The sequence below is a fragment of the Alnus glutinosa genome, chromosome 13, assembly GCF_958979055.1.
Source record: "Alnus glutinosa chromosome 13, dhAlnGlut1.1, whole genome shotgun sequence".
NCBI classification, from domain to species: Eukaryota; Viridiplantae; Streptophyta; class Magnoliopsida; order Fagales; family Betulaceae; genus Alnus; species Alnus glutinosa.
The window spans coordinates 570529-584276 of NC_084898.1; the positions used below are offsets into that span (position 1 = coordinate 570529).

At 36.7% G+C, this 13748-nt stretch overlaps 2 protein-coding genes across 2 annotated transcripts; both read right to left on the reverse strand.

Annotated features, from left to right (window-relative positions):
• Nucleotides 1-1395: 1395 nt before the first annotated feature.
• Nucleotides 1396-3226, reverse strand: LOC133854153 (protein CANDIDATE G-PROTEIN COUPLED RECEPTOR 7-like). Its single transcript, XM_062290212.1, has one exon. The coding sequence runs from the start codon at nt 3070-3072 to the stop codon at nt 1765-1767; it is 1308 nt and encodes a 435-aa protein (XP_062146196.1). The 5' UTR covers nt 3073-3226; the 3' UTR covers nt 1396-1764.
• Nucleotides 3227-6981: 3755 nt separating this feature from the next.
• Nucleotides 6982-10395, reverse strand: LOC133854882 (endoglucanase CX-like). Its single transcript, XM_062291147.1, has 7 exons — nt 10105-10395; nt 9798-10007; nt 8699-8899; nt 8519-8611; nt 8278-8439; nt 7986-8097; nt 6982-7742 (listed from the first exon to the last, which is right to left on the reverse strand). The coding sequence occupies exons 1-7, from the start codon at nt 10321-10323 to the stop codon at nt 7246-7248; spliced, it is 1494 nt and encodes a 497-aa protein (XP_062147131.1). The 5' UTR covers nt 10324-10395; the 3' UTR covers nt 6982-7245.
• Nucleotides 10396-13748: the final 3353 nt, after the last annotated feature.

The window sequence follows — 13748 nt, forward strand, 5'->3', positions numbered from 1 at the left end:
GAGGAGGGAAAGGAAGGTCAAATACAACTTGTGAAGTCAACACTCGGTAGGTTGTTTTAAAAGCATTCGTCCATGTAACAATTAGAATCAATGTTCTCAAGCTGAAGAACATTTTTCGTTTTCATAATACGTGTTAAATCAACACTTATCCGAAAAACTTAAGCTTATAGGAAAAGGAAAATCTTATCACTTGATCAATACTTTAACATTCCCTCTCACGTATGGGCTCAAACTATTTTTTTAATAGGTGAGGTCCAACATATATGTAATATTTAATTGAAATGAAGATAAATAATAGAATCAAGGTTTGAACTCAAGACCTTAAGCTCTAATACCATGTTAAATCACAACTTATCTAAAAAGCCTAAACTTATAGGAAAAGGTAAATTTAATCACTTAACAAATACTTTAACAACACGGTGAAATGATGGGCATAATTCATTTAACTCACTGTTTATATATATATATATATATATATATATATATATATATATATATATATATATATATATATATATATATATATATATATATATAGGTTCAAGTATGAGAATGACCTTCATTTAATTTATTTTTAGTTAACTTACAAAAAGCATTTGTAATGTTTAATATTCAAGTCCTTCAAATAAAGAGATCCTTGTTTGTATTCTCAAGAGCCTGTTAACCAGGAATCAGCCACATAAATAACAACCCCAATAGACCATACTTTGAATTGGCATCCATATGTTGTGATCCTGCCTCTTTTTTACTTATGATACTAGGTACCACTTCATGAGCATTCACAGCAGGCTAGCTAAAAGGCTATTTTGGCTAGCCATAACGTTAAAATGGGGAGAAAAGGCTCACTGAAGTGTTGAAATTTTTTGTGAGCGTGAACATTGCCGTTCACTCACCAAATAGAGAAAAAGACATTAAAATATATGGAGGGAGTGTGATATGATTGTTGGACAAAGAATAAAGAAATCTTATTTTTTTTTTTAATGGATTAGTGAAAGTGGGTGGCTAAAACAAGGAAATATGATTTTTTAGCTAAAATAGAGAATAAATTTGATGAGCCTGATGTGACTGCTTTCACCAAACTCCCACCCCCTCCCCCCAGAAAAAGAAAAAAGAAAAAAAAAAGATGTATTAAGACCCTTACATGAAAATAGACGGCGTCTTGCATTACACAATCCAAGCAGCACAGTGATGGGTACCATAGCTCTACCATAGTCCACATTTTTATAAGATTTGTTAACAAGCTGGACATAAACCAACTCACCATCGAGCAATTGCAACTAGGCAATCTTACAACACTACAGCTGAATCAGTTTATCATGTTTCAATAAGCATCCACTCAACTCTACAAGTGAATAACTCCATTAATCAAGTCTGTCGCATTCAGGAGGCTGGAAGTTTATGAAATGTTTCATTTATTCAATTCGCATCAACTAATTAGTTGAAAAACGATTACAACATTTCATATGCGCAGTTGAAGAACTTAATATAAGACACAACCATTTTCCCCAAAAATTGAAATGCAAAGGATCTGGTATCAATACTTACAATTACTATCCAATTCACAGACATACATAAGAGGTCTATGAAACCATCCTAGTAACAGGCGCAGCAGATCAATCAGCACAACAAATATAACATAGCGCAAATTCTACCTACATAATGCCTATAATACTCAAATTTAACAAGACCCATTTGTAAAAGTATGAATTTTCTACCTCAATCACTGCAACAGCTCCAAAGGTCACTCTTCCTTCGTCACCTCCCTCACAATTCGAACTCGTCCTCGAGCTTCAGTGCCTCCGCCGCTGCCTCCTCCTCCTCGTCATCGATCACGAAATACGGATTATGCGCCTCGGGCTTGAATTTATAACCTGTAAACACATAAAACGCCAGCGTCGCCAACTCCGCAGCCACCATGCTGGTCCAAAGATACCGATACGAAGTGATTGTCTCCAACGCGTACACCACCACACGCGTGAAGTAAATGTAGCAAATCACCACAATGTAGTACTGCCTAAACAGAGTTAACTTCATCAGATTCACCGCGGCCTTGCCGTCGGTCCTGGCGGCCTCGCGGAGGTTCTTGATCGACCACACGATTGGGAACAGAACGGCGCAGCAGCAGATCACGTCGACGAGCAGGAACACCTGCTTCCACATCCTCCAGCCCTGCGCGAACGGACCGCTCTCGTCAATCACGACCTGAGCGATGTTAGCGATCACCTGTAACGGGATTACAATCATCAACACCTTCTTCTCCTTGTCCTGAAGGTAGGGTTTCAGGAAAGACCATCCGGTGCCGATCAACACGATCAGCGTGAACAGCGTGATTCCTTTCAAGAAGCTGAAGATGTAGAACAACACGTCCCAGCCGTGCGCGCTTCCGGTGCGCTTGATGTACGACTTGTCCTCGGCCTCGCAGACGAGGTTCAGAGCCTTGAGAATGAGCACGGCCAGCATGAAGAAGTGGATTCCGAACACGGTCAATCGCTTCTTGTAGAGCACGGAGATCCAGATACCAGCGAGGCTGAAGTAGACCAGCGAGAAGAGGAAGTAAACCCTAGGGAGCACGGTCTTCCCGGCGGAGAGATAGTCCCGGCGACTCTTCCCGTCGAAATTGTACATCGCCGACCTCACATCCATCGAGACCGTAAGCTCGTTGCTGAAACAGTTCGCGAACACGAGCGTGTACTGATCGGCGTCGGTTTCAGTGAAAACGGTGTTAACGTCCTTGTCAGCTTTTAGCTTGTCGAAGGTGTACACCGGCTTGACGAGGTCGGAGAGGAGGGCGCACTTTACCTCGCCGTCCTCGATCTGCTGGACCACGTGCATCCAGGACTCCCCGGTGCATAGGAAGAACCCGACCTGGTTGAGGTCGAGGTTCGGGCTGGAGAGCGAGATCCTGGACAAGTTGAGCTCCAGGCGGCCCCTGTGCGTGAACCCGAACTCGTCGAAGGGGATTATGGGCCGGCCGTCGGATCGGACGCTCGTGAACCGGATCTCCGCCAGAGAAATAGACATGGAGAGGAACAGCAAGAGAGATAGGAAAACGGAGCGGGTCGGGGGAGCCATGAGAGGACTGCGTAGATCTCTCAGATCTGCGGTCGGATTTGGTGGTTGTGGAGGCTGGATTAAATAAACGGTAAGCGGACGATTACGCTTCACCGAACTAAGGAACACAAGTCTTCGGAGAGCTCGAGAGAGGAACAATATATCCTTGAGGATATATTCGAGGTGACTTTGACTTCGATTTCCTCCTCAAACTATTTTTATTTTTATTAAATTAAACTATTTACATGTTTTTTCCACAAAATTAAATTAAATTAAAATTAAATAAAAATGTAAATTAAAAAAAAAAACACTTATTAATTTAATTTAATAAATTAAATTAAGGTCTCAGGAAATTTAGAATATCTGGAATTTTTATTTTTATTTTTTAAAGTTATTATGTCTCACGAATTTGTATATATAAAGTTGGTAATTTCTATTTCTTCAGTTACATGTATTTATTTTAAATTATAAATGTGTTTGTCAATCTTAACCTTGTATCTTATTCTTAATAATTAGATTATTTTTTTTTTTTGAAAGATAGATAATTTTCTTAATATACTTGGTCTTGCATACCTCACCACTTTATCTAATGTGACACGTTTCATTTCTTTATAGATGTCTTTATTGTAATATAATTATATACAATTCAATATAAAAAAAAAAAAAACTACCTCTATTAGTTTTATTACTTTCTTTTTCTTTCTACGCAAGATAAGAATAACTTTCACCCAAACAGCAAGAGATGAATTTTCAAAAGTCTTTATACTAATAGGCCATTTAGAAAGTCTCCAAAGAAAAGATTGCAGTAATTCTTGCTAACAAGAGAATTGTGTTTTTACTTTTCCTTTCCAAAGTCAAGAAGCAACAGGATTAATACTTAATAGAGACCTCTAACAGGCTTTTGTCTTTGAGGGATTTCTGCTTAAGAGCCTTAACCCATAACAGTTGCTCCTCATCTAAATTTTTTTTTATCCAAGCGATGCCTTGTTTTGACTCATAATAGATCTAAGACAAAGATCTCCCAAATGCTTAGTGAGTAAGAATGCATAATCTCATAAAGAAAGATATGACAACATGAAAGAAAGACTCAAAATTAACGTGGCTCGATTTAGCACGGCCACAAATAGCAGAAACACAGTTTCTATCTTTCAGAGAAAAAAAAAACAAATACAAAGCAACTTATAAATCACGAGAACAATTACAATGGCAGTTTATCTTTTTCTTAGCTGTGGAATACACTACCAAAAAGTAATGAAGTAATATTCACAATATCCACGGTCTAGAGGCACAGAAAAAATTGAAGTTTGTCTTTTTCTTAAAAACTTATCTTAACCCATTTATCAAGAGACTATTTATAGACAACGATTTGGAGCAGTTATACCATAGGAACAATAACTAAAAATAATCAGTTATATTTTACAATAGCCAAGCGTTGTATCGCTTGACTTGAATGCTGAGGGGCGTGCCCATGTGGATGCTCCTTCATATTTAACAATGGCCTACGTCCACACGTTAAAACCTTTTAATTATATTTTACTTTGATTATAGAGAAATAGTTTGAACGTTACAAATCTCTTCTATTTCTACATTAACAACAATAAATCTAATTTATCATCTTTTAACTCTTGTGTCAAAACTTAAAATTGCAGATTTTAGACCAGGCAAGAGGGGCTAAATTTGATTTCTTTGAATCCTAGTGCGTTTGGATGTTGAATTTTTGAAATTAAAATTGAATTCTTATTCTGTTTGCGAATTTTGATGTTTGACTTTTTAGAAAAAGTTGAATAAAATATAAAATATGATTTATTTTTAAAAAAAGTAGAATTAGAATCATATCTTGTTTCCAAAATTCCAAAAACACCAAAGAAACTTTCTGAAAATCGAATCGACTTAGGAGCATAGAGTCTTTGGCAGTAGAGAAGCAGCCATGGATCTAATCAGAATTGTTATAGGCTTATAGCAGCCTGAGATAATGTTCTTGCCTTCAAACCAGAAACTCTATTAAGAATTTTATCCTTTATCTCCTCAAAAGCTTTCTTTTTGTTTTGTTGAATGGACTACCATTGTTGCTAAAAGAAATAGCAGATTTGGCCATGTTAACCTTTTAACCAGATAGGGCAGTTTATCTATTAAGGCATGAAAGAATATTTGTAGCCTCTTGAGGATTAGCCCAGTTTCAGAGCATAACATCATCTGCAGGACGAGGTAGGCTTTCTTGTCTCTTCTTTCTTTTCTCCATCTTTTTCAAAATATATTTTTGCCTATATTTTTATATAAATAATTTTATTTTTTGAATATGTATTTTTAAGAAGCTATTGATATTTTATTGCCGGAATAACGCCCTGAAAATGGTCTTAAAATAGTTTTTGAGAAAATTTCATACTTCATTTGATTTCAAATAGATAGAGATTTTTGCTCTAAATTTATGATATCATATACAAGTACGAATCTCCTCAATCCAAATTTAATCGAAACTTGTTTAACAACTGCTTTGGCCAACTCATGCGTAGAGCATAATTAGCCTCTTTTTTGGCATGACACACCTCCCAGCTTTGGAACATATCTGGTACCCTCCACTAGTTATTCATATGACTCATATCGACTCCGAATCCTTTTTTTGGCGATAGCAAAATTAGCAATGTTTACTATTTGACTCGCATCACCCTCCAAAACAATTTGTTGTAGACCCAGATCTTGACTAAACTCCGTTGAATCAAAGGAAAAACTGCTCTGAGTAAAAAGACTATCAATAACTTCCCTTAGATTTCTTTAAATTTAGATAATAAAACTATTTTTTACTTTCATATCTTAATATACTCCACAATAACTTCCTTTATCTTTCCTTGTATTATTAAAATATTATTTATTTACAAAATACAAGTTCCTTACCTATCCTTACATTTTTTACAAAATTTTAACACATTTCTCAATTAAAGGCGAAAAGATGAGAGATTGAGGAGAGAAATATTTCTATTAAATAATGAATAAGGAAGTTATAGGAAAACTAAAATGCTACTCAATGCCTTGGGTAGCAGGTACCATACATCCATACCGAATGTTTAGGGAAGTAATAGAGAAGCCGTTGCATATGACTTTTTGAGGGTTTTTTTTTTTTTTTTTTTTTTTTTTTTTTTTTAATTTTTTTAATTTTTAGATTTTCCCTTTATTTAGGGGAATGAAATATATTATAAAGAAACTGTTGTGAGTACCCTTCATTGCTGCAATTGGAATTAACTAATGCTCTTCACCATATTTTAATTTTACAATGCGAATGTGACTGTCACAACTAATTTTTGTTTTTGTTTTTTTTTTTAACAATGACTAATCCAAAGGTTGATTGGCACTGCCATGTTAACTTTTGGATTAATTATTGTTAAAAAAAAAAAAAACACACAAAAGTTAGTTGTGACTGTCACATTAACATTGTGGAATATTTATAAAATAAAAATGTAATTTTTAGGATTATTAATTAAATTTTGGTCACAAATAACTTAAAAGTGCTCGATATCATACAATGTTCATGAGCTATTTAATTTAATGCTTTCATCTATGCCTACGGCTTTTTGGCATTGTGGTTATTAAAGTTTATTAAATTTATCACCTTCCATGAATTTAAACTTTTGAAATAATTGGTGATTTAATATGATATTAGAATAAAAGTCTCTAAGTTCAAATATGTCTCTATAGTTTAACCTTCATTTTGGTAAAATAAATAATTAAATTCACAATTTCTTATCAGCTTTAAGTTTGAAAGCCAATTGATACAAGAGCACGGAGCCTTGCTGGTCTGGTTTCGGCCAACTGATAGAAGATACCAAAATAAAGCTAAAGCGATTGAGCAACCGGACGATTCCACATGTTGGAAGGGAAGCTAATAAAGCAGCCCATGTTATGGCAAAGGTTGCAATTTCACAGGTGCTAGATTGAGTATGGATAGAGGAATGTCCTTCTTTTATTTATAACATTGTACTTGTAGAGCAAGAAGCTTCTTCTCATTGATGATATTATCTCAATTTCTCAAAACCAAAGTAAGTTTGAAAGCCAACATGAGAGCATTTTCAAAGCTCCTCTGCTTTTACAGGGAAGCATATATATATATATATATATATATTTCTCTTCAAATCCACTCGGTCTAAATTTCAAACTTACATGGTACAGATACTAATCCTCAAGCCATAGGTAATAAGAGTGTTATTACTTAGTGGTGGGATTGCCTAAGAGGAAAGCAAGAGCACCAACAAATGGTGCATTTATATATGTAGCCGGCTCAGATTGCTGGTAGTTATTCCGATCATCGGAGAAATTGTCTCCGCTATCAGGGCCTCCAACTATAGCTCCAACAAGGACATTTGGATTGGGGGAACCGGATTTGAGGTATTGAAACCCATCGTTGCAGGAAATTTGAGCAGGGTGTGCGTGTATGGATGGTACGGAGGAGCCTCTATGGTGGACGTACTGGGGGTACTTCTCCCCGAAGCCCACCATGTAAGACATCTTTGCAGGATTATCTCCTAAAATGTAGTCAACTTGCTTCTTTGCCTGTGTGATGAGATTTTCTGCTGTCACCTTTGAACTACCACATGTGGCAACTCCGCCATTGGAGCTAAGATAGTTTGCATATGCCAGGAGAAGGAAAGCTGTGGAAGTAACATACTGCAAGTTGCTCGCACTTCCTTTGTAAAGAAGTCCCCCTGTAAACTATAATGTTAGGCAATCATGCATTTACCATTAAGGTCCATCTTTTTGGAGTGAAAATTTGCCTCAAATCACAGCACGGGGGAGTCACTGTCGTCCATATACTGGAAAACAAGAAATTTGTGATCTCTATTGAGATGATGACAGGCCCGCCATACTGTGAATGTGAGCTGCACCTATACCATTGGCATTGCAATATACAAGCAGAGGAAAAGAAAGGAAGGAGATTGCTGACGTACCAGGGGTATACTGAGCCTGGAGACTAGATGTTCCTGGAATTAGAGAACATATGTAGTTGTCTGAGTGTGCTTTGTATATCTGAAATCCTTCATTGTTTTTCTCTAGAAAAGCCTGTGGAAAAGTTCCAAGTACGGTAATTCTCATGAGACCACTAAGATAATTTAGAGTAGCAACAATTGACTCAAAATTGGAGAATTTGAGCCCACGCGTGAGTGGAGTGTTATAGTTATGATGTATTCTTATCAGCTTAAACTTTTGAGATAAGTAGTAATTTAACATTTGGAATAGGACCTTGGAAAGTAGAACTTTGGTCCCAGCCCGCTTGTCATCCCAACTGAAGGAGTAGTCATCATCATCTGCTCCCAATACGTGGCCATTGGACTGGATGTAAGCCAAGTATGAACTATTTTCTGAGGCTCTATGAATCCATGATGCACCCCAGAGAAGCTCATCCTAATTGACAGAATTCTGGGGTCAAGAACTGTTGTTAAGTAAAAACAAAGCTAGAAGAAATTAAAATTCATTATCTTACATTGTAGCCTGAGTAAGAGCAGTAAAATGGGCAGACAACCGAACTGAGAGAGTCACTGTAAGAACCTCTATGCCTGTCTGCAAAATCAAACACCTGCCCATTGTGATGAGCTTTCTTGTTAATTTAGCTGCTGAAACAGAGAACAGGGAAACCAAGAACACAAGTGGTCTGGATGTTTACTTTCATAGCTGTATGAAGCAATTTGGTGGAATAAGAAGGGTCGGAGTCTTTGAATACTATTGAAGCCGCAGCCAGTGCAGCAGCTGTCTCTGCTGCCACATCAGATCCCGGGTTCTGAGCAGATACCTTGTATACATTGCGAGGCGTGTCCATATCTTCAGGCCTCTCCCAGCAACGATGGTCCATGTTTGGATCTGCCACCTGCACCATTCAGCACCAAACCATCAGCTCTCGAGCAATATGATTCTGCACCATTCCATAGTGTTGATGAGTGTTGGGTCTAGATTCAACCCGCCTGGGCCTATCTTGGGGTTCCTTTGGGTCACTAGTTTAGGAGACCCAAGCTAGGCCCAAGGGGTCTCTAACCCGCACAGGGACTACATGGGTTTCCAGAGGCCCGGCCTAGACCAACTCAAGCATAGTCAAGAAGATCAGAGATCCAATCGAATACAAGACCTACTGTTACTAGACTCAAGAGAAGCCCTATGGTCTAGTGGAAAGCAAGCTGCTACAAGGCTCCGGGGAGGCGCCTAAGAAAGACATAATTAAGGAGTAACACACACTCCCATTTTTTCATTCTTAAAGTTGTTTTTAAAATCACTATTGGATTAAAATCCGATAAAGATATATGTCAAAACTAATAGTAATTTTAAAAGTCACTTAAGATGAAAAAATGAGTGTGGCATTACTCTTAATTAAGGTCTCCTCCTCACTAAGTAAGACATGTTCATTCTCTACACTCAAGAGGGTTCCTTCTCAGAGAAGGACCTCTCTCACCTAACTCTCTCCATTTTCCTTCCCCTACTGCACATCAAAGATTGATTTGGACATATGTGTCCAATATAAGAGTGCCTACGGTCGAAAGACCGGCGGCCTGTTGGCGACCCCTTTTCTTTTTTTTGTAGGTTTTGGAAAAGGCTCAATCCGAACGTGCGGATGGTAGATTTTTCGTGGATCCAACAGTGAGCATTAACTCTAATGTAATTATGTAAGGATTCATATATATATATATATATATATATATATATATATATATATATATATATATAAATACTGCCATATTTTTTGCTGGTTCTTAGAGCATATTGTTTTTGCTCACTTGTACGTATAAAGTGTCAGGGGTTGCAGTGGCTGCTTTCAAAAGATAATCAGTGCTCCATTTGATGGCATCTTTGGCATTGTGAAGCTGGTCGTGCATGGAGCTCCCAAACTCAATGACACTCCATGCTAATAATGTAGTGGTGAAGGCCATTGGCAAGCCAAACTTGACGTTATCTCCAGCATCATAATAACCCCCGACAAGGTCCACCTGAAATCCACAAGCAAGCAAAAAAGTTCAGCTTCATCCATTTAGTTTACAGTTGGTCTAAATAAGCAATGACAAACACCACAATGGAGCTTCATACATGATAAGAAGAGCCATCTGACAGCCCAGAATTCCCCCTCCACGAGGCCCTCTGGTTTGACGGCAACTTTCCTGACCGCTGCCCCTCAAAGAAGAGGATAGATTTCTCAAGAGCTTCAGAGTAATCCTTAGAAGTAAAGGCAGAGGATAACAAGAAGAGGGAACAAAGTGTCAAGCACAGAATCTGAATCTTCATTGAAGGTGCGGTGGTACTTGCCATCTTTTCGCTTCTAATTCTGGTAGTTTAATACAGAAAGCACCAGAGAGATTTTGTGGGCTAGCTTGACATGTCTCGTGGTAGGGACTGCAATTTATAGAAAGCAGGACGTTGGGAGCGAGGTTCGTTAATGGTCGTTGAGATAATGTGTTTGTGTCCTGTGTGTCATGCTGCTCACGGAATCAAAGGCGCTTAACGGGACATTTGTCGTGGGGACAACAAACAAAACTTTATCCTCATGACTGTTTGAGCCTGAAAATCATGAGCCGTGACTGAGAGATAGACTCGAGCATAATTCTCGCTATCTTTTTTTAAAGGGTTCTGTTTGTAAAGATAACGATTTCAAAATGTGCTTTTTATAAATATAGTTACCAAGGGTAAGTCTAATTTTAAAACGCAGTTAATGCATGTGATTCGGCCTTTAAAATCGCTTGGAACCACTGTATTTTTCACACGGACGTGTTCCGTGGCTTTATTTAGAAACACCCTTTAAATTAACGGATATTTTGCCTTAGAGCATGCGATTTTCATACATATTTTTAATTCTCGTATCCATATGAGAATCATACTTTAAAAATAGATGTTGATTTAATAAACTAAATTAAAGAAGTTTCTAACTAAAACGGGTGTAATAGATCGATGTCATAGATAGTATATGACTGAAAGAAATTCTAATTAATCATTATCTTTGACATTGTTCATAAGGAATGTATTGTCATTAGGTCTTTTCTTTTATCAATTTAAATTATTCAAAAAAAAAAAAAAAATAAAATAAAAGAAGTTTCTTTCAACTAAATTTAGAGAAAACTTTATGGTTTTTAGGATTTCGTACCGAGAGAGAGTCACTCTTGATTATCCCCAAAAGTCTTTAAATTAAAGCGTGATTTACGTGTGACGAATATGGTATTAATTTAGGCATCTTTGGACTTTGGATGCCATAAATTGAGGCACAGTACTATGGTATTAAAAGTTTTGAAGAAAAATAAATTTGTCCGCAGCAACAAAGTCACGGGATACGTAGAAAAGTGAATCACATGCATGAGCCGTCAAAGCAAAAAAGATAAGGCCATCAGTGACTACTCAGTGGTGGGGGAGGTTGGCTGCTTAATTGGGTTAACAGTTTAATTAGTTAAAAGTTCAACCATAATTCCAAATCATGTGATTTGGCCTTTTGAATGGCCTAGAGTTTCACGTGGATGGTCAAGTATATTAGGATTCTTTTTTGTGGGAAAATTAAACCATCTTCTTATTTCACTGAATTTTCGTGTGAGGAAGCTGCGGCTTGATTTTTGGACTCTTGGAGGACCACGAGTGGTAGAGTAGCCTAACTTTGGATTATGTTTTCACATATCATATATGGCCGTGATGGCGATGATTCATCTTGGATTCTTTCTCCATCGGTGGTGATTTTAATAAGGGAAAAGATATCACATGTAGCCCAAGGCGGCACGTGGGGTACCCATGTGGGTGCAGGGGTGGGAAATCGGTGAATAGTCGATGGACCAAAGGCCGACGAGGGAGGAGGATGCGTCATGCATGGGCGCGTGGATGGTAGAGGCGGAGGGAATACAGTAGATATAACCTCTAATATGCATGTAGGCTAGAGAAAGTAAATTAAAGAAGCTGAAAAAGAGAGAATAGGAGGAAGGAGTTGGGGACGAAAAGTACATCTCTTTTTTAAATCAACTATTAAATCTGTATAGGTCAAATAATTAATTTTAAAAAAAGATGTACTAAAAAAAGATGTATGTGTATTATTTCTCAAAACATAATCTCAAGTTTCCTATTTCTAGAGTAAATGTTTCTCTTTGTCATATCTGGAATATAGTAGCAGAATCAGTCTTATTTTGATTTCTGATTCTCTTCTTGTTTAGTTCTCTCTGTTTTGATGCAGAGTAGATTTTGAGCTTTGTTGTTTTGATGGGTCTAGTTAGATAGTTAGACCTTTGTTTGTAATTGCAGTTTGTTTGAATGAAAATGCTTACTGATTCATAAAAAAATAAATTAAAAAAAAAAAAAAAAAAAAAAAAAACGTAATCTCAAGATTTTCTCCTCAACTAATCATAATCATAATCCCAATCCCTTAATCCTCTCCTCAATTACAATCCCATGATTGTCTCCCTATCAATTCTACAGATTTTCTCAAGATCTTTTGTATTAATTCTGATGTTGTACGTAATCTATATTTAAAGAATGGAATACACGGCACACTCAATGTGAGTTTTCAGCCTTTCTCTTCTATTTTTCCTACAAAGAGGAGTGAAGCTCTTCCCTCCTCCCAAACTAAGATTTTGGGAGAAGAAAAAAATTAGCCCCATTTATTAAATTGAAATTTGTCTTTAGATTGCGTGATTCTCACATGCTCTTTGTTAATCTTATTAAAAATATATGTGAGAATCACGTGCTCTAAAGACAGATATCAGTTTAATAGACCGAGTTAGAGAAATATCTTTCAACCCAGCTTGAAGGAAAACTTGACCCAATTTGAGGTAGATAAGGCCGGAAAAACGCCACAAACAAATTGGGAAAAACTCTAATGAAGGAGTTGATGCCTAAAAGGCTAAAATGGAGATATTGACAAAGAAAGTCCTGAGCTATTATTAAAAGGAAAATAGCTTTACTTATTGAACAAACTACCTGCCAACCAATTCAACGACCAAATATTTATGTTTCTTAATGTTAGAAATGCTTCCTTGCACGTTAGTTTCCTGTCCATTTCCAGAGGAAAAACAGGAATATTAAAAACACCTTTAGAAGATTTTTCTACTGCTGAAGAGCCAAAACATTGTTTTTGTTCCATGTATGAACAGTACAAGGCAGGCTGGTCAACTCCAGCATAAATTGCAAGATGCCTCGACATGTATAAGACAACTTTATTAAAAAACCACATCAGTTGTTGTAATGTTGTTTTATTGTATTAATGAATGTTTAACTTTTCCTCAAAAACCTCTAAAAAAAAAAAAAAAAACTTTCCCTCTAAAAAAAAATAAAATAAAAAACACCCACATCAGTAAGCAGGTGTTAGGAGCGCATGCAGGATCGACTAATATCTACCAACAAGTGAGCGGTGCAACGGCAACATTCCACTGATGTGAAATTTAAGTCGATTTCAAAATGTGAGATTATAAATAATGATTTTAAAATGTATGATTTGAATGATCCATTTGAATTTGTGATTAAAATGTGCGATTTGAAAAAATAATTTTTAAAAACGCAGTTAAACGTTTGGCAAAATCGTTGTTTAACCTTTAAAATTACAAGTTAGCATTTAAAATTTTGCATTTTCAAAAAAGCGTCCAATTTTCTGCGATTTGAAAAAGCAGTTTTCTACGTGTTTAAATTGCAATTTTTTAAATTTTCAAAATATTCATTTTTTGTGATTTAGTTTAAAATCGCACTTTTTGCTTACAAAATTGCAATCACAAACG